Below are 17050 nucleotides of genomic sequence, written 5' to 3' on the forward strand. Positions count from 1 at the left end.
CCGGCGGCCGCGCCTGCCGCCCGGCCGGGCGAGCTCGGCCTCGCCGGCCGGTCGCCGGCCAAGGCCTTGGCCGCGACCGCCAAAAGAAGAAAAAAATGAAAAAGAAAAAAGAAAAAAAAGGAAAAATAAGAAAAAAATAGAAAAATAAAAGAAATAAAAAAATTATCTAAATTTACCAAACATGTTTCGTTTATTTTTTATTCCCGGAACAAGTTTACCAAACGCGTATTTTTGTTCAAAATTGTTCCTGGAGCAAATACTTTTTTCTATTTCTCCTGTTCCGGAACAATTTTTAAACAAACACAACCAAACGCGCCCTTAGTCTTGCCACCCGCCGACCATCTCTTAATTGCATCACAAACCGAGCCACTTCTATTAATTAAATTGGATGCACGTAAATCAAGAAATGTCCATGGCCATAATAATAATGAGAGAATAACGTTTCGTTTTTTTTAAGAAAAATTGAAAAAGGCCTACCGCCCTTCTCCAAGGCTAATGAGAAAGATCAGTGTAAGGTCAATTTCGTCCATTCACTGTATCTAAGGTGGATTTTTTTTTTTTTGGTCAAAGATTAGCTGGATTGCGTTGCCCACCTTTTGTTTTAAATTCGAGGCAACAGCTCACGGAAGAGGAGAAAAGGAGCTACCATCTTTAGTGTGAAATAGGACAGAAGCTGGATTGCACTGCCCACTTTTTGTTTGAATTTCAGCTAACGGACTCGCAAAAAAGGAACTGTTATATTTAGTCTGGATTCCAACATAAAGTCCCATTCCATTAGTCAAATTTTCCAATTCAATTTAAATATGAGAGGAGATGTCAAGAGATAGAAATATGCCATATCATTGGATAATGAAATTTATATGAAACGTGATATTCTTTTGCCTATTAGTTTAAGTTTTTGGATAAGACTTTTTAACGATTTGATTCTAGAAAAAAATTTAAGAAAATTCGATATAAATAATTTTGTTTAGAACATCAATTGCAATAGGCACATTAGGCATTATCATCTTTTCTTTTTTCTTTTTTTTTTGGCGATTGGTTACTTAAAAAGCTGTCTTAAGAGCGTAAATGATGATTGAACGCGTAGTCGGGCAAGAGTGGTCTCCTGCTAATCTTGCTGGTGAAGATGCAACTGGGGTTGCAAGACCATCATGAGCTGCCCTCCGTTTGTCTCTTTCCAAGCAGGTTCCGGCACTTTAACCCCACTACTACGTTCCACGGTCCACCCACCTATTTATTATTATAATAAATAGTCATAAAATAAAATAATCGAAGGCTCACCCTCATCCCACCCCTGTATAAAATACTCCTCCTCGCTTCAACATAACCCACAACTTAAACAAAGCGAGAAACTACCTCTGCTTTCACCTTCCCTCACTCTTTAGCCCAAAACTCAAGCTGCTACAATGGCATCCTTCTTCGCTTCTAAGACAGCTCTTCTTCCAAAGCTCTTCCTTGCCCTCTGCCTCCTCCAGATGGCCTCCGCCACCAGGAGGCTGGCCGAGCTGGTCCAAGACCAGTCCCCGCCCATGAAGTACCACAATGGCCCTCTCCTCTCCGGCAAGATCTCCGTCAACCTCATCTGGTACGGCCGCTTCAAGCCTTCCCAGCGCACCATCGTCTCCGACTTCGTCGCCTCCCTCTCTTCCGACCCTTCTTTGGCTCAGGCCCCTCCATCCGTCTCTCAGTGGTGGAAGACGGTCGACAAGTACTACCACCTCTCCTCCTCCAAGAGGCGCACTCCTTCTCTCACTCTCTCGCTCGGGAAGCAAGTCCTCGACGAGAGCTATTCCCTCGGGAGGTCCCTCACGAGCAAGCACCTCGTGGAGCTCGCCTCCCGGGGCGAACAACGGAACGCCGTCAACGTCGTGCTCACCTCCTCCGACGTGGCCGTCGAGGGGTTCTGCATGAGCCGGTGCGGCTCCCACGACTCCGCCGTCAGTTCCGTCAAGGTCAACGGCAGGAGCTCCAGGTTCGCGTACATCTGGGTGGGAAACTCGGAGACACAGTGCCCTGGGCAGTGCGCGTGGCCCTTCCACCAGCCCCAGTACGGGCCGCAGAGCCCGCCGCTGGTGGCGCCCAACGGGGACGTCGGCGTCGACGGGATGGTGATCAACCTGGCAGGCCTCCTCGCCGGGACCGCCACGAACCCGTTCTCGAACGGGTACTACCAGGGCGAGGCGGGGGCGTCGCTGGAGGCGGCGTCGGCGTGCACGGGGATCTACGGCAACGGGGCGTACCCGGGCTATGCCGGGAACTTGCTGGTAGAGGAGGCGACGGGGGCGAGCTACAACGCGCACGGCGTGAACAGGAGAAAGTACCTGGTCCCGGCTCTCTACGATCCGTCCACGTCGTCCTGTTCGACGCTGGTCTGAGGGAAGTGGAGACAGATTGAAACGATGACGCTTACGCTACCAGATTGATTCATTCATTCTTTTATTGTTTTTGTTGCTGTATATTTTGATCATTATAGTTAATAGAAAAGGCAAACCACTTTTATTTGATACAATTTTGCTCTAGTGCACAGCAAGCGGGTTAGTCCACTCTTAATTTGACGATTTTAGCTACACTCCCGCCTATGTTAATTTTTCAAGTTACAGAGTTTGTAACATCACATCGCATATAAATACTCAATTAAATGACCCATCAGTAAATGTTAATCCCCAAAAAGACCACCTTCTTGTATGGTTCGTCCCAATATTCCTTTCGGAGGATTTTAGAGGTAAACTAAGTCATTTTTTGCAAATGTGGCTTGACGACAGCAAACTTTATTGTTTTCAATAGATTAATCTTATATTTAACTACACATGGGGTGGGGGCTTCTATCTTAAATTATGTTAAGCATTTAGTCACTTACATAAAACCCATTGTTGCACTATGATCCTTCAATTCATCATTGGTCCATCAATAGAAACAACTGTTAATAATGTCTACAATATATAGAAAAATTTGTGTCGATTGAAGATGGACATCAATTTTAGACATGAGTTACATGACATACGCAAGAGAGCTGCATTGTTGATCAACGGAAAGCATTAGCACTTAGCCAACCCGCCCATCCTTGACGATTGGCTCCACCGCCACCACTAACTGGCATGTCCTCTTTTCGCGACCCAAAAGGAAGGGCGCCCACTCGTTTTGTCCTTATTATCTCAGTCAAAACAAAAGTCTTGTTTTTCCCCTTAGCTGTCTAATGCCCTGCAATGTAGTGCATGATTGCTGGACCAAAAGCTTTGACTTCGCGGCAACGAAAGCAATTCATTAACAAGCAAACGTGTCAAATCACATGGGCCTCTCTTGCCTTTACATCGCCACTCTCTCCTCGTTGCCATCTTCTCACCTTCCCCCTGTCCTTCATCGTCGTCACTCAAGTCTTACTTCATCTCTCTCGCTCAACTGCAGCCTAGGGGCTCCAATGGACCTTCTTTTACTCCCACCCATCAGATTGATCACACCCGTGCGACCTATCTTGAGTAATATTCTTAATAGGGTTTTTATATATGCATGTTTTTTTAGGTTAGGACACCTGAAGTGCCATAACTTGGCACGGAGGGACGCTTAAGTGCCATAACTTTAAAATGATACACTTAAGTGCCAATATCGGAGTAAAATGAGACACTTAAGTCTACTCCGGCGAAAATCCGACAAAATGGCTAACATGGCAATTTTCCGGCGAGTTTGGTCCAAAACGGCGTCGTTTTACAAGGGCGACGTGGCGGAGAAAATACAAAAACGACGCCGTTTCGTGTCTACGTATAAATAATAATATAAAAATTAATTAAATTAGATTTAAAATTAATTTTATTTAAAATATTCAAAAAAATTTAAAAAATTAAAAATGTTCAAAAATTAAGAAAAAAATTAAAAAATTAAGAAAATTTTAAAAAATTAAGAAAAAAAAGGGGGAGGTCGAATGGGGCGGCTGAGGGCCGTTCAACCTCCCCCTTTTTTAAATTTTCTTAATTTTTTAAAAATTTTAAATTTTTTAAATTTTCTTAATTTTTTAAATTTTTAAAATTTTTCTTAATTTTTTTAATTTTTCTTAATTTTTAAAATTTTAAAAATTTTTAAAATTTTTTGAATATTTTAAATAAAATTAAATTTAAATCTAATTTAATTAATTTTTATATTATTATTTACACGTAGACACGAAACAGGCGTCGTTTTTTTGCATTTTCTCCGCCACGTCAACGCGCAAAACGACACCGTTTTGGGCCAAACTTCGCTGGAAAGTCGCCACGTAAGCCATTTGACCGTTTTAGTGGCACTTAAGTGCCCCATTTAACTTCAAAACGGCACTCAAGTGTACTTATTTTAAAGTTATGGCGCACTTAAAAATCTCCGTGCCAAATCTTGGCACTGCAAGATATGTTCTTCTGCCATGTTTTTTTTAATAAAATATTCACTTTATGACATTTTTGCGATCTATTGCCTTAGACTATTAGATTAAAGAGGTGAATCAAGAAAAGTGACTTTGGCCAAAAACTAAATTAGATTTTGGTTCAAGAAAAGGATATGAGTTGACCTTGATGGAGATCCTGTTTTGATTTTAACTATTGAGCGTAATAAAATCTAAAGTAGTTTATTGATAGAGTCAAACACTCTTTTGGGCTCAAAGTCTCAAAGTTTCCTTGTGAGCCTGTTTGAACTCAAAGTCTCAAAGTTTCCGTGTTTAATTTGAGCCTAGTTGAACACAATTACTTCTAAGAGTTTCCTCGAGTTCAACCAAGAAGAAGAAGAAAGCCTATTTGAACACAATTACTTCTAAGAGTTTCCTCAAGTTCAACCAACTAAAATTGAACACAATTACTTCTAAGAGTTTCCTCAAGTTCAACCAACTAACATTTTAGAAGAAGAAAAACTATGCTCTTCCTATCGGTTTGCCCAAGCCCACCAACGCCACACCACCAAGCCTCCAAACAACACTCGATATTCTGCCTGGAAAAATTGTCGAGGTGCACGGGAATCATATAAGCCAACTCGATCTCATCCTTTTAAAGATGTTCACGCCTAAGCTCAAGTGGCCTCGCGTCAAATCTGGCGTACCTCAGAATGGCTCCACCATCTCTGGCGGCCTACACCTCATCCCACCACTTCCACTTCCACACACGTGTTTTTGCACCAAGACCATTTCCACCCACCGGCGCGCCTCTTGTAACCTTTGTTTTCCTTTTTGTATGAGCTAGAGGTGAGTATCGGTCCTGGATAGGGTCAACCCTAGACCGACTCTGGACTAGCTCAACCCGACTAGTCCAAATTTGATTTTCGGGGGAATCAGGCCAATCCTTGGTCCTTGGACCTTTAGACCCTGCACTGCGCAGATTGGTTGTTAGTCTTAAGACTTTAGCATTAACACAATCCAGACACATTAACTAAATCCAGACCAATTATATATATATATATATATATATATATATATATATAATATGTATCGTATATATTGTAAATCATAGGGAAAATGTCACAAATGGTTCCTATACTATTACTTAATGTGCAATTTGGTCCATGAACTTTCGATTGGCTCAATTTGGTCCCCTAACTATTTGATAAATGTCGATTTGGTCCATGAACTTTCGATCGGCTCAATTTGGTTCTTGAACTATTGATAAATGTTCGATTTAGTCCTTCGTTACTGTTTTTCCTTTTTTATTTTTTTATTTTTTATCTTTTTTGCTTCTTCTCTCTTCCCTCCGTCGGCTTCCGAGGAAGGAAGCGGCATCCGGCGAGGCGGCCTCACTCCGTGTCGAGCGAGGGGCTCCCTCGCAGATCCGGCGAGGGAGCCCCTCGCCGACGTGTCCAGCTAGGAGCACTCCGGTGTTGGGCAAGGGAGCCCCTCGCCGGCGTCGGGCGAGGGAGCGGTGAGGGCTCCACGGCCCGATCTTTGGGGTGCTCCTTGCTCGACGCCGGGAGGGCTCCCTCGCAGATCTGCGAGAGAGCCCCTCACTCGATGTCGACGAGCCGCCCTCGCTGCGTCCGGCGGGCGACCCTTGCCTCCGGCTCCCCACCGCCAGCCGGCGAAGGAAGAGAGAAGAAGCAAAAAAAAAAAAAAAAAAAAGGAAAAACAATAATGAATGACTAAATCGAACATTTATCAATAGTTCAAGGACCAAATTGAGCCAATCGAAAGTTCGAGGGACCAAATTGAGCCAATGAAAGTTCAAGGACCAAATCAAACATTTATCAAATAGTTCGGGGACCGAATCAAACATTTATCAATAGTTCAAGAACCAAATTGAGTCGATCGAAAGTTCGAGGGACCAAATTGCACATTAAGTAATAGTATAGGGACCATTTGTGACATTTTCCTAAATCATATGTATTACATAATATATAAATAATTATATTTTTGTCTATTCTAAATCCTTGCACCTTCACTTCTATTTTTTCATATGTGATTCTACCATGTTAATCAAAAAGTAGAAACCTAGCCCATATTGACTACAAAAAGAAGAAGCTCTCTTTGCTTGCATTAGCCTCGCTCGCCTAGCTCGGTGCTCACCTCACAATTGCAGCTCAAATGATGAGATCGTTCACCTCTTTTGGCTCACCATACAATTACAACTCAATAATGGCAAATGAAGATTTTTGTTGTTACTTTATCTTAGATTTATTTTTTATATGTAAAGGTGTTCATAATTTAGTTGCTCAATGTCGCATTGTTGATGGATATATAATTTGAAAGAGTATGTTTGTTCTTTCGAAAAATACAAAAAATAAAACAAAAAATAATTACTTGGTCTTGAGTTAACCCTAAAACTAGACTAAACCCTAGGGTCAATCTGCTTCTCGGTCCCAAGCTCAATAGGGTTGGTTTCAATTCCAAAAATTGAGAACCAAAACTATGTGGATTGGTTCCTGAATTAAGTGCTAGACCAGCTTAATGTGTATCATGATCACCTCTAACAAGACCTCAGTTTTGAAATATATGGATGATGTGTCATGTGTTAGTGCTAGAGGATAGATGATTTTAGAACAAGCCCAAACTTTCAGTCCCACGATACAATTCAATGCATTACATTATCCCTTTCACTTTACTCATCCCATGTAAATCATCGGTCAAATTAAGGCCACCACGTGGTGCAAAACCTACGAGTGTCCCACGCAGGGGCCGACATTATCGACCACCATTTTGGGCCGACAAAACCGCCAGAACTTTAAGTAGAAGTCAGCCGACCATTGTACCGACCCATCACCGCTTCTCTTGTACCAATTTACTGAAAAAAAGTGAAGCTATCAATTCAATCTCCTAAAACATATAAAAATTTGTCAATATAGTCCATTTAATCAATTTTGATTGAAATCACTTATGTGAATGTTGATTGTGCTAAATGGTATGATCGGCGCTAACACAAATAAATGTTTTAATTAATGTTCTTCTTCTTTTTTCTAAATTTTGTTATATTTTTATTTTATTTTATTTTATTATTATTTATTTTATTTTTTTGCTGAAGCCTAGTGACCAACTCGATGCAAAGACCACCAAGACGACCCTTGACCCTCACTAAAGGCCACTAAGGGTCAACCAAGGCCAAGCTCAGTTCAAGTGAAACTTGGTATTCTCAAATATGGTGAGAGGCAATTGAGGTTGCGATCTCGCCAATTGTCTCACGTGGTAGGTATCGTCAAGGCTCAATGACTAATAGAGAAAGAATGAAAGAAAAGAAAAGAAAATTATAATAAGAAATCCAGAAACAATAATAATATTACATAATTTGTCCATGAAATTCGTGCAAGCGCAATAAATTTAGAGCCATTTTTCGTAATTTCTAAAGCCACCGTTCGCCAATCCTCCGCACAAATCTGCGACTTTGTCTTGCCACCCCGCCGACCATCTCTTATCTGCATCACAAACCGAGCCACTACCATTAATTAGGTTGGATGCACATAAATCAAGAAATATCCATGGCCATAGAAATAATTAGAGAATAAGGTTTCGTTTCTTTCTTTTTTTTTTTTTGCAAAAATAATATTTTTGAAAAAGCCTTATTGCCCTTGTCCATGGCTAATGAGAAAGATCAGTCGAAGGTCAGTTTCGTCCATTCAACAGTAGCTAAGCTGGCCGTTTTTTTTTTTTTTTGGGTCAAAGATAAGGTGGATTGCATTGCCCACTTTTTGTTTGAATTCCGCGTAACAGCTCACAGAAGAGGAGCCATTATATTTAGTCTGAATTAGGACCGCAGCTGGATTGCGTTGCCCACATTTTGTTTGAATTTCAGCTAACGGCTCTCCAGCTAACTTTAGACTGGATTACTACATAAAATCCCCACTTATTCCGCTCCCTTCGCGCGTGTCCCCTTCCATTAGACAAATTTTCCGATCCAATTTAAATGTGAGAGGATATGTCAAACAATAGAAATATCCTAAACCATTTAATAATGAAATTTATATGCTTTTAATATATATATATATATATATATGATATTCTTTACCAATTAATTTTTTGGATACGACTTTCTAACAATCTAATTTTAGATAAAAAAAAACTTTAACAAAATTAGATATAAATTATTTTGTTCAGAACATCAATTGCAATAGCTACTCGAGCATTATCATTTTTTTTTTTTTTTTTTTTTTTTTTTTTTTGTCATTGGTTACTTAAAAGCTGTCCTAAGAGCATAAATGATGATTGAACGCGTAGTCGGGCACGAGTTGTCATTTGTTAATCTTGCTGGTGAAGATGCATCTGGGAATTGCAAGACCGTCATGAGCTGCCCTCCTTTCGTCTCTTTCCAGGCAGGTTCGGGCACTTCAACCCCACTTCTACCTTCCACCCTCATATTTATTATTATAATATGTAGTCCTAAAATAAAATAATCGAAGCATCACCCTCATCCCACCCTCGTATAAGTACTCCCTCTCCCTTCGACACAACCCACATCTTAAACAAAGCGAGAAGCTACCTCTGCTTTCCCCTTTCCTCAGTCAAAAACTCAAGCTGCTACAATGGCATCCTTCTTCGCTTCTAAGACAGCTCTTCTTCCAAAGCTCTTCCTCGCCCTCTGCCTCCTCCAGATGGCCTCCGCCACCAGGAGGCTGGCCGAGCTGGTCCAAGACCAGTCCCCGCCCATGAAGTACCACAATGGTCCTCTCCTCTCCGGCAAGATCTCCGTCAACCTCATCTGGTACGGCCGCTTCAAGCCCTCCCAGCGCACCATCGTCTCCGACTTCGTCACCTCCCTCTCCTCCGACCCTTCTTTGGCTCAGGCCCCTCCTTCCGTCTCCCAGTGGTGGAAGACGGTCGACAAGTACTACCACCTCTCCTCCTCCAAGAGGCGCACGCCTTCTCTCACCCTCTCGCTCGGGAGGCAAGTCCTCGACGAGAGCTACTCGCTAGGGAAGTCCCTCACGAGCAAGCACCTCGTGGAGCTCGCGTCCCGGGGCGAACAGCGGAACGCCATCAACGTCGTGCTCACCTCCTCTGACGTGACCGTCGAGGGGTTCTGCATGAGCCGGTGCGGCTCCACGACTCAGCCGTCGGTTCCGTCAAGGTCAACGGCAGGAGCTCCAGGTTCGCGTACATCTGGGTGGGAAACTAGGAGACACAGTGCCCTGGGCAGTGCGCGTGGCCGTTCCACCAGCCCCAGTACGGGCCGCAGAGCCCGCCGCTGGTGGCGCCCAACGGTGACGTCGGCGTCGACGGCATGGTGATCAACCTCGCAGGCCTCCTCGCCGGGACCGCCACGAACCCGTTCTCGAACGGGTACTACCAGGGCGAGGCGGGGGCGTCGCTGGAGGCGGCGTCGGCGTGCACGGGGATCTACGGCAACGGGCGTACCCGGGCTACGCTGGGAACTTGCTGGTGGATGAGGCGACGAGGGCGAGCTACAACGCGCACGGCGTGAATGGGAGAAAGTACCTGGTCCCGGCTCTCTTCGATCCGGCCTCGTCGTCGTGTTCGACCCTGGTGTGAGGAAGTGGCGACAGATAGAAACGATGACGTTTAGGCTACCAGATTAATTCATTCATTCTTTTATTGGTTTTGTAGTTGCTGTATATTACAGTCATTATAGCTAATAGAAAAGGCAAGCCACTTTTATTTGCTATATTTTATTATCTAGTGCAAAGCCAGCGGGTTAATCCATCCTCAATTTGACGATTTTAGCTGGACTCCCATTAATGTTAATTCTTTAAGTTAGAGAATTCGTAGAATCCCAAAATCTCACATCACTTATAAATGCCCAACCCAATGACACATCAAGTAACATTAACATTAATTCCCAAAAAGACCACATTCTTGTATGGCTACTCCCAATATTTTTTTCCGAGGATTTTAGACGTGAATTAAGTCACTTAGTACAAATGTGGCTTCACAACAGCAAACTTTCTTATTTTCAAATGTATTAATCTTATGCTTAACTTCACTTGAGGTTAGGGCTTCTATCTGACCATAACTTAAGGATTTAGTCACTTACATAAATCATGGATGAAGCCTGTCGTTACATCATACTCCTTCAATTCACTGTTGATCCACTACTGGAAACAAGCTTTAATAATATCTAGAACACATAGGAAAGTTTGTGTCGATTGATGATAAACATCAAAGTTTAAACACTACTTACATGATGTAGTCATGAGAGAAGAAGAGCAAACATTGCTTGAAGTCACCAAACTTTAGCAATCTAGCATTGTCTCTAAAGGAAAACGGTATTCAAAAATCCATATAGTGAAGCCCTAAAAGCTTATTCAATTTTGAATCCAATCTTCATCAAAATATTTTCACATTTTTTGTGCTAAACTAATTCTAAACTAGAATTACCATTAAAATTTAGTAAAACTATTCAAAATCTAATTTATAATTTTTTCCGAAATTTTCGAAATTTTATTTATTTTTACTTTTTAATCCTAAAATTGGGACTCAGATCGGATCAAGAGACTGGACCTATGTTGATTGTGTAAACAAAGAAATAGTTTTTATACTTCTTATTTTTGTTCTAAATATATTCCTTAGCCATCAATCTATTTTTGGAAATATAAAAATTAGATGATGTTACTATTTTTTTCTGTTTTAGGAAACACAACAAAAAAAATAAAGAAATAGAAACATTATCAAATAGGGCCAAATTGATTTGACGATGTTCTCTTGGTCAAAACAAAAGTCTTGTTTTTCCCTTAGCTGTCCAATGCCCGGTAATGAAATGCATAATTATTGGACTGAGAGTTTTGGCTTTGCACCTACGACAGCGATTCATTAACAAGCAAATGAGTCGAATCACACTGGCCTCTCTTGCTTTTACATCACCACTTTCTCCTCGTTGTCATCCTCTCACCTTCCCCCTTCATCGGCATAACTCAAATCTGACGTCTTTTCTCTCGCTCAGCTACAATCCCAGGGGTTCTAATCGAGTTTCTCTTTCTCATTCCCACCCATTTGACTGATCAGATCTGTGCATTCCATCTTGGGTATTCTCTAAATGGGGTTTTTGATATGCATGTTTTTCTTTCTTCTTGTTTTTTGTTTTTTTTTTTTGGCATAGAAATGGCCCTTTTAAGATCTATTACCCTTGATTGTTAGACTAAAGAGGAAAATCACGAAAAGTTATTTAGGCTGAAAACTCAGTTGGATCTTGGTCCAAAAGAAGGATAGAAGTTGACCTTGATCGGATCGTGTTACGAGTTTAACTATTTAATGTAACGAAATCTCAATTGATTCATTAATCAAGTCACATTATTTTAGGAGGCCTTGCCTAGGATCAAGTGCCCTCATGTCGATTCTAGCACATTTTGTAATGGCTCCACTAGTGCCCCACATCTCATCCCACCACTTCCACACACATGCCTTCGCACCGAGACCATTTCCACCCATCAGCGCGCCTCTCGTAGCCTTCTTTTTTTCATTTTATATGGGCTCAGCTGTGAATTATATGGATGATGTGTCATATGTTAGTGCTAGAGTTTAGATGATATTAGAACAAACCCCAATTTTCGGTCCCACCATACAATTCCACCCATTACATTATCTCTTTCACTTTACTCATCCCATATAAATATCATCGGTCAAACCAAGGCCACCACGTAGCACAAAACCCACGAATGTCCCGTGCAGGGGCCAATATTATCGACCACCATTTTAGGCCGACAAAGCCGCCATATCTTTAAGCACAAGTCAGCCAACTATTTTACCCACCACCGCTTGCTTCGCTTGCACCAAAATTACCCAAAAAATTATAAATTTATGTCAATTCAATCATAAACTTTTCAATTTAGTTAATTTAATTTTAAACTATTTAAAAATTTGTCAATATAGTCCATTTAACCAATTTTAACTGGAAATTATTTACATGGATGTGACTGTATTACATGGTACGACCAAGGCTAATATGAACAAATTTTATAATTCATTATTTTTTGTTTTTGAATTTTGTTATATTTTTATTTTATTCTCTCTTTATTTTCATTCCTAGGCAACGATTGGCGAGGCAACCCTTGACCCTCACCCTCGCCAAAGCCCAACAAGGTCGACCAAGGGTTGGCCAAGTTCACTTTGAGCAAGACTCGCTTTCACCAAATCTAGAGAGGGGCAACTAAGGGCGTGTTTGGTAATGATTATGTTCCCGAGAACAGATTCGATAAGAAATTTTTCTTTTTATTCTGTTTTGGGAACAATTTCTAAGCATTTTAAACCGTTTGGTAACCGCTCAAAATTTTCGATTTTGAAATAGAATTGCGTTTGGTATCGTGCTTATTGATTCTATTCCAAATCAATTTCTTTTAATTTTTAAATAATTTTTTTCTTCTTTCCTTTTTTTTTTTTTTTTTTTTCCTTATTTTTTTATTTTCTTTTTTTCCTTTTTTCTCCTATTCTTCTTTTTCTTCTTGTGGTGGCTGGTCGTCGATGGCGGCCAGGCTAAACAAGGGCCGACAACCTCATCGGAGCATCGTCGACCCTTGGCAAGATCGGCTCTCGTCGACTAAACCTCGCCGTGGCCGGGTGAGGCTCGCCCGCCTTTGCCGATGGCCAAGCCGGCCTTCTTTGGGCTAGGTGACCTAAGGCTAGCCTCGACAAGGCTAGGCAAGGCCCGCCTTGCCGGTGGCTGGGCTTGCCTTCGGTGTGCTCACTGAACCTCATCCTGGCCTAGCGAGCCTCCCATGAGCTCGCTAGACTAGCGAATAGTGGACGGCAATCGCAGGATAGCGGTAGATGAAGAAGAAGAAAAGAGAAGAAGAAGAAGAAGAGAAAATGGAAGAAGACTTGATTCGGGATGGCGATAGATGAAGAAGAAGAAGAAGAAGAGAAAATGGAAGAAGACTTGATTCTCAGATTTGTTTCCGGAAAAGAAGAAGAAGAAGAAGACTTGATTCCTAGATTTGTTTGAAGAAGAAGAAGAAGAAGGAGAAAAGAAGAAAAAATGGAAGAAGACTTGATTCTCAGATTTGTTTCCGGAAGAAGAAGAAGAAGAAGAAGAAAATGGAAGAAGACTTGATTCTCATATTTGTTTCCGGAACAAGAATCAACTTTTTTTTTTTTTATTCTTGATTCTACTTCAAATCTGACCAAACACGATTGTTGACACCTAAATTTTGATTAGGTTATTAATTAGGCCTTATTTTCTTTTATTTTTCCATTTTTCAGATAATAAATAATAAATAACAAAAACAACAAAAAAGAAGCAGCCCCCTCTTCTTCTTCTTTTCCACGCAAGCCCAAGGCCCAGCCTTTTCCCACAAAGCCTAGCCCCCTCTTCTCTTCTTCTTCTTCCTTCTTCCCTCTTCTTCCCCTACGTCTCTGCAATTCACGCGCACAGAAGACGACGATGCCCGCGAAGGACGGCCTACGGCCGAGGGGAGTAGGCCGACGTCGGCCGGAGAAGATAAGATCTCGAGCGCCATCAATGCCGAGCACGCTTCGTTGGATGAGCTCAGATGGGACGCCGGTTCAGCCGAGGAGAACTGCTCGGCGCGCGAAGGGGACCGGCGGCCGAAGCTCCGTTGACCAGATTCCCTCGCCTATAAAAGGGCACCACCTTCGTCGAAGAATGGCACAGGCAAGCTCGGAGATCCTTCACTGAGAGACATCAGGAAGGATTGAAGGGCGAGCGCGGAAGAGAACTCGAGTCGCAAGCTCAGACCACCTTCCACCGAGAGACTTCGGGGAAGGCCGGCCACAAGCGACTTCGAGAAGGTTAGATTTGGCCGGTGGAGGCTCGGATCTAGCCTGAGTGAGAGAAGATCGAGGCCGAGGAAGGTCCGGCCGAGATCTGCGCCTCAGATCTGGTTCTTTTTTGCTGCTGTTGTTGCCGCTAGACGCCGTGCCGCAGCCATTCGCCTCGACCAAGTCCCGACGCCGTTGCTTCGAAGGCTTGTTGTCGTGCCCCACCCGCGAAGCCGTTGCCGTGATCGATCCGCCGACGCCGCGCCAGATCAGGAAGCTGAGTTGCCCTGTCACCGCCACCGTTTGCCACCCCGTCACGGACAGGTAACAGTAACCGTCACCACCGCCGGTCGTGTCGTCGCCGGCGCGTCTCCCCCCCTTTCGAATCGTGCCGCCACTAAAATCCCCATTACAGACCCATTATCGCTTGTCCTCGCTGTCCTCATAAGCGGATTGTCATCGTCATCTCCACCGTCGTCGCCGTCAAGCCCGTCGTCTCCGCTGTCGTCGCCGTCCGCCCGGTGACGCCACAGTCCCTCTCATCAGCGCCGCGAGAGAGCAAGGGGTAGAGGAGGTCGGGAACCGGGTCAATTCGCGGGTCTATCGCGACCCGGTTCCCCTGTTTCCGGGTAGGGTTTCCCCGGGCCGGGTTGTGCGCGTGGGCCGAGTAGCTTTTGAACCGGAGTTTTATAAAACGGGCCAAGAGTGGTTTGGGCTTATTTTTAAAAATGGGAGGAGAAAAAAAAAAAACCTGAGTCGGGCCCGCATTGCGGGCCGTCTGTGTCTCGGGCAGACGAAGTGGGTCGGACCCAACCCGGGATCCGACCCGGTTCGTTTTTAAATATTATTATAATATAAAATAATATTTTTAAAAAAATAATAAAAAATAATAAAAAATAATTTATTTTCCAAAAAATCAAAAAAATCAAAAAAATTTCATATTTTCCAAAAAATGACAAAAATCCCAAAAAAACCAAAAATTCATGGAAAAAGCCAAAAAAAAATTCATAAAATGCCAAAAAGACTTATTTTCCAAAAAAATAGCAAAAAAATCCAAAATCCCTTTTACTTTCAAAAAATAGAAAAATGTCCCAAAATGTTTTTCCTCCACAAAATGCATGGAAAATCTCTCAAACATCCAAAAAACCTCAAGGTTTAAACAAGATTAGGTACCGAAAGGGCATTAGTGATTAACTAGTGTAATCAAGTCCCCGATCCTAATTTCTCTGCGGTTGTGCGGGAGTGAGTATTTCTCCCGATACTTCACTTGGGTTTCTAATCAACCCACCCCAAATCGATTAGTGGCGACTCCATTTTAAAAATTGATTTACGGGTTAAAAACTTCCGTTTATTAAAGTCGTGAATTGGTGGACTTGGGAGAGTTCGGGTATAATTAATTTCAGTAGGAGCCATTAGCCTCCTTAGGCACTCGTGCGATTGCGGGTGCCGAAAAAAAAAAAAAAGAGTCGCGACAACGATTACGTTCCCAAACTACTCTTAACAAAAATCGAATCAATCACTTTGTTGGGATGATTACCAAACAGCACCTAAGATTGCAACCTCACCAATTGTCTCCTGTGGTCGATCGTCGGCCATCACCAAGGCTTGACAACTGGTAGAAGAAAAGGAAAGAAAAGTAAAGAAAAATATAATAATAATAAATTCAGAAAAAATAATAGAAATTACATAAATTGTTCACATTAATGATATGACTCAATTTGTCAAATTAAAAGTTCTAGAACTAAATTAACACAAGTACAATAAATTTAATATTTTTTTGATAATTTTTCCCGCCACCGTTCCACATTCCTCTTCACAAATATGCTTGAAGAAAAAAGTGACAAGTGCCATAACTTGGACGCCTGGGACACTTTAAGTGCCATAACTTCCAAATTGCCAGGTGCACTTAAGTGCCACTTTTTTTTTTTTTTTCGAGTGGGACACTTAAGTGCCACCTCCGCCGCCCTTCTTGCCGGAATCCTACGTGGCAATATTTTATTATTATTTTTTGCCTACGTGGCTCGCCGGAGCTCCAAATCAACATAAAAATTAACAAAAAAATTTTTAAAAAGAAAATTTTAAAAATTTTAATTTAAAAAAAATTTAAAAATTTAAAAAAATAAGAAAATTTTAAAAATTTAAAATTTAAGAATTTTAAAAAAAAAAAAAAGTGGGGAGGTCGAACGGGCGGGTGAGGGCGAGCCCTCGCCGCCGCCGCCCCCGCTCCCCGGAAGGGCGGCGACGGAGGGGGTCGGTCGGGGTCGCCGCCCCGACCGACCGACGGCGGGCTCGCGAGCCCTCGCCAAATCGCGGCGAGGGCCGCGACCCTCGCCCTGTCTGGGCGAGGCTCGCGGGCCCTCGCCGCCGGGCCGCCGCCCTGGCCGGGGCCGGCGACCGGCCGACCCTCCCCCTCCGTCGCCAGAGCCCTTCCGGCGGCGGCGGGGGGCGGCGAGGCCCGCCCCTCGCCGGATCACAGGCAAGGGTCGCGGCCCGCGCCCTAGATCAGGCGCGGGCCGCGACCCTTGCCCGGTCCGGCGAGGGGTCGCGGCCCTCGCCACCTCCGCCGCCGGAAGGGCCTAAGCAACGGGTGGGGAGGGTCGGCGAGGCCGCGAGCCCTCGCCCGGATCTAGGGCGAGGGTCACGGCCCTCGCCGCACTCGGCGAGGCTCGCGGCCCTCGCCGTCGATCGGCCGGGGGCCAGGCGACCGGCCGACCCTCCCCCTCCGTCGCCGGCCCTTCCGGCGACGGCGGGAGGCGGCAATGGGGAGGGGGCGGCGGGGCTCGACCCTCGGCCGCCCGTTCGACCTCCCCACCCTTTTTTTTTTAATTTTCATTTTCTTAATTTTTTAAAAATTTTAAATTTTCTTAATTTTTTAAAAATTTTAAATTTTTCTTAATTTTTAAAAATTTTAAATTTTTCTTAATTTTTTAAATTTTTGAATACTTTATAATTTAATTAATT

The 17050-nt window shown here is 43.2% G+C and overlaps 1 protein-coding gene and 1 pseudogene across 1 annotated transcript; both read left to right on the forward strand.

Moving 5' to 3' along the window:
- Window positions 1-1313: 1313 nt before the first annotated feature.
- Window positions 1314-2646, forward strand: LOC104447969 (protein PHOSPHATE-INDUCED 1-like). Its single transcript, XM_010061724.3, has one exon. It carries the CDS (start codon window positions 1407-1409, stop codon window positions 2373-2375), a length of 969 nt encoding a protein of 322 aa, XP_010060026.2. The 5' UTR covers window positions 1314-1406; the 3' UTR covers window positions 2376-2646.
- Window positions 2647-8877: 6231 nt separating this feature from the next.
- Window positions 8878-9910, forward strand: LOC120292188 (annotated as a pseudogene).
- The last annotated feature ends 7140 nt before the right edge of the window (window positions 9911-17050 follow it).

The sequence above is a fragment of the Eucalyptus grandis genome, chromosome 3 (assembly GCF_016545825.1).
Source record: "Eucalyptus grandis isolate ANBG69807.140 chromosome 3, ASM1654582v1, whole genome shotgun sequence".
In the NCBI taxonomy this organism is placed as follows: domain Eukaryota; kingdom Viridiplantae; phylum Streptophyta; class Magnoliopsida; order Myrtales; family Myrtaceae; genus Eucalyptus; species Eucalyptus grandis.

Excerpts from the sequence above, each read along its gene's own strand:
- LOC104447969 (XM_010061724.3), top strand. The coding sequence starts at position 1,407 with ATGGCATCCTTCTTCGCTTCTAAGACAGCTCTTCTTCCAAAGCTCTTC.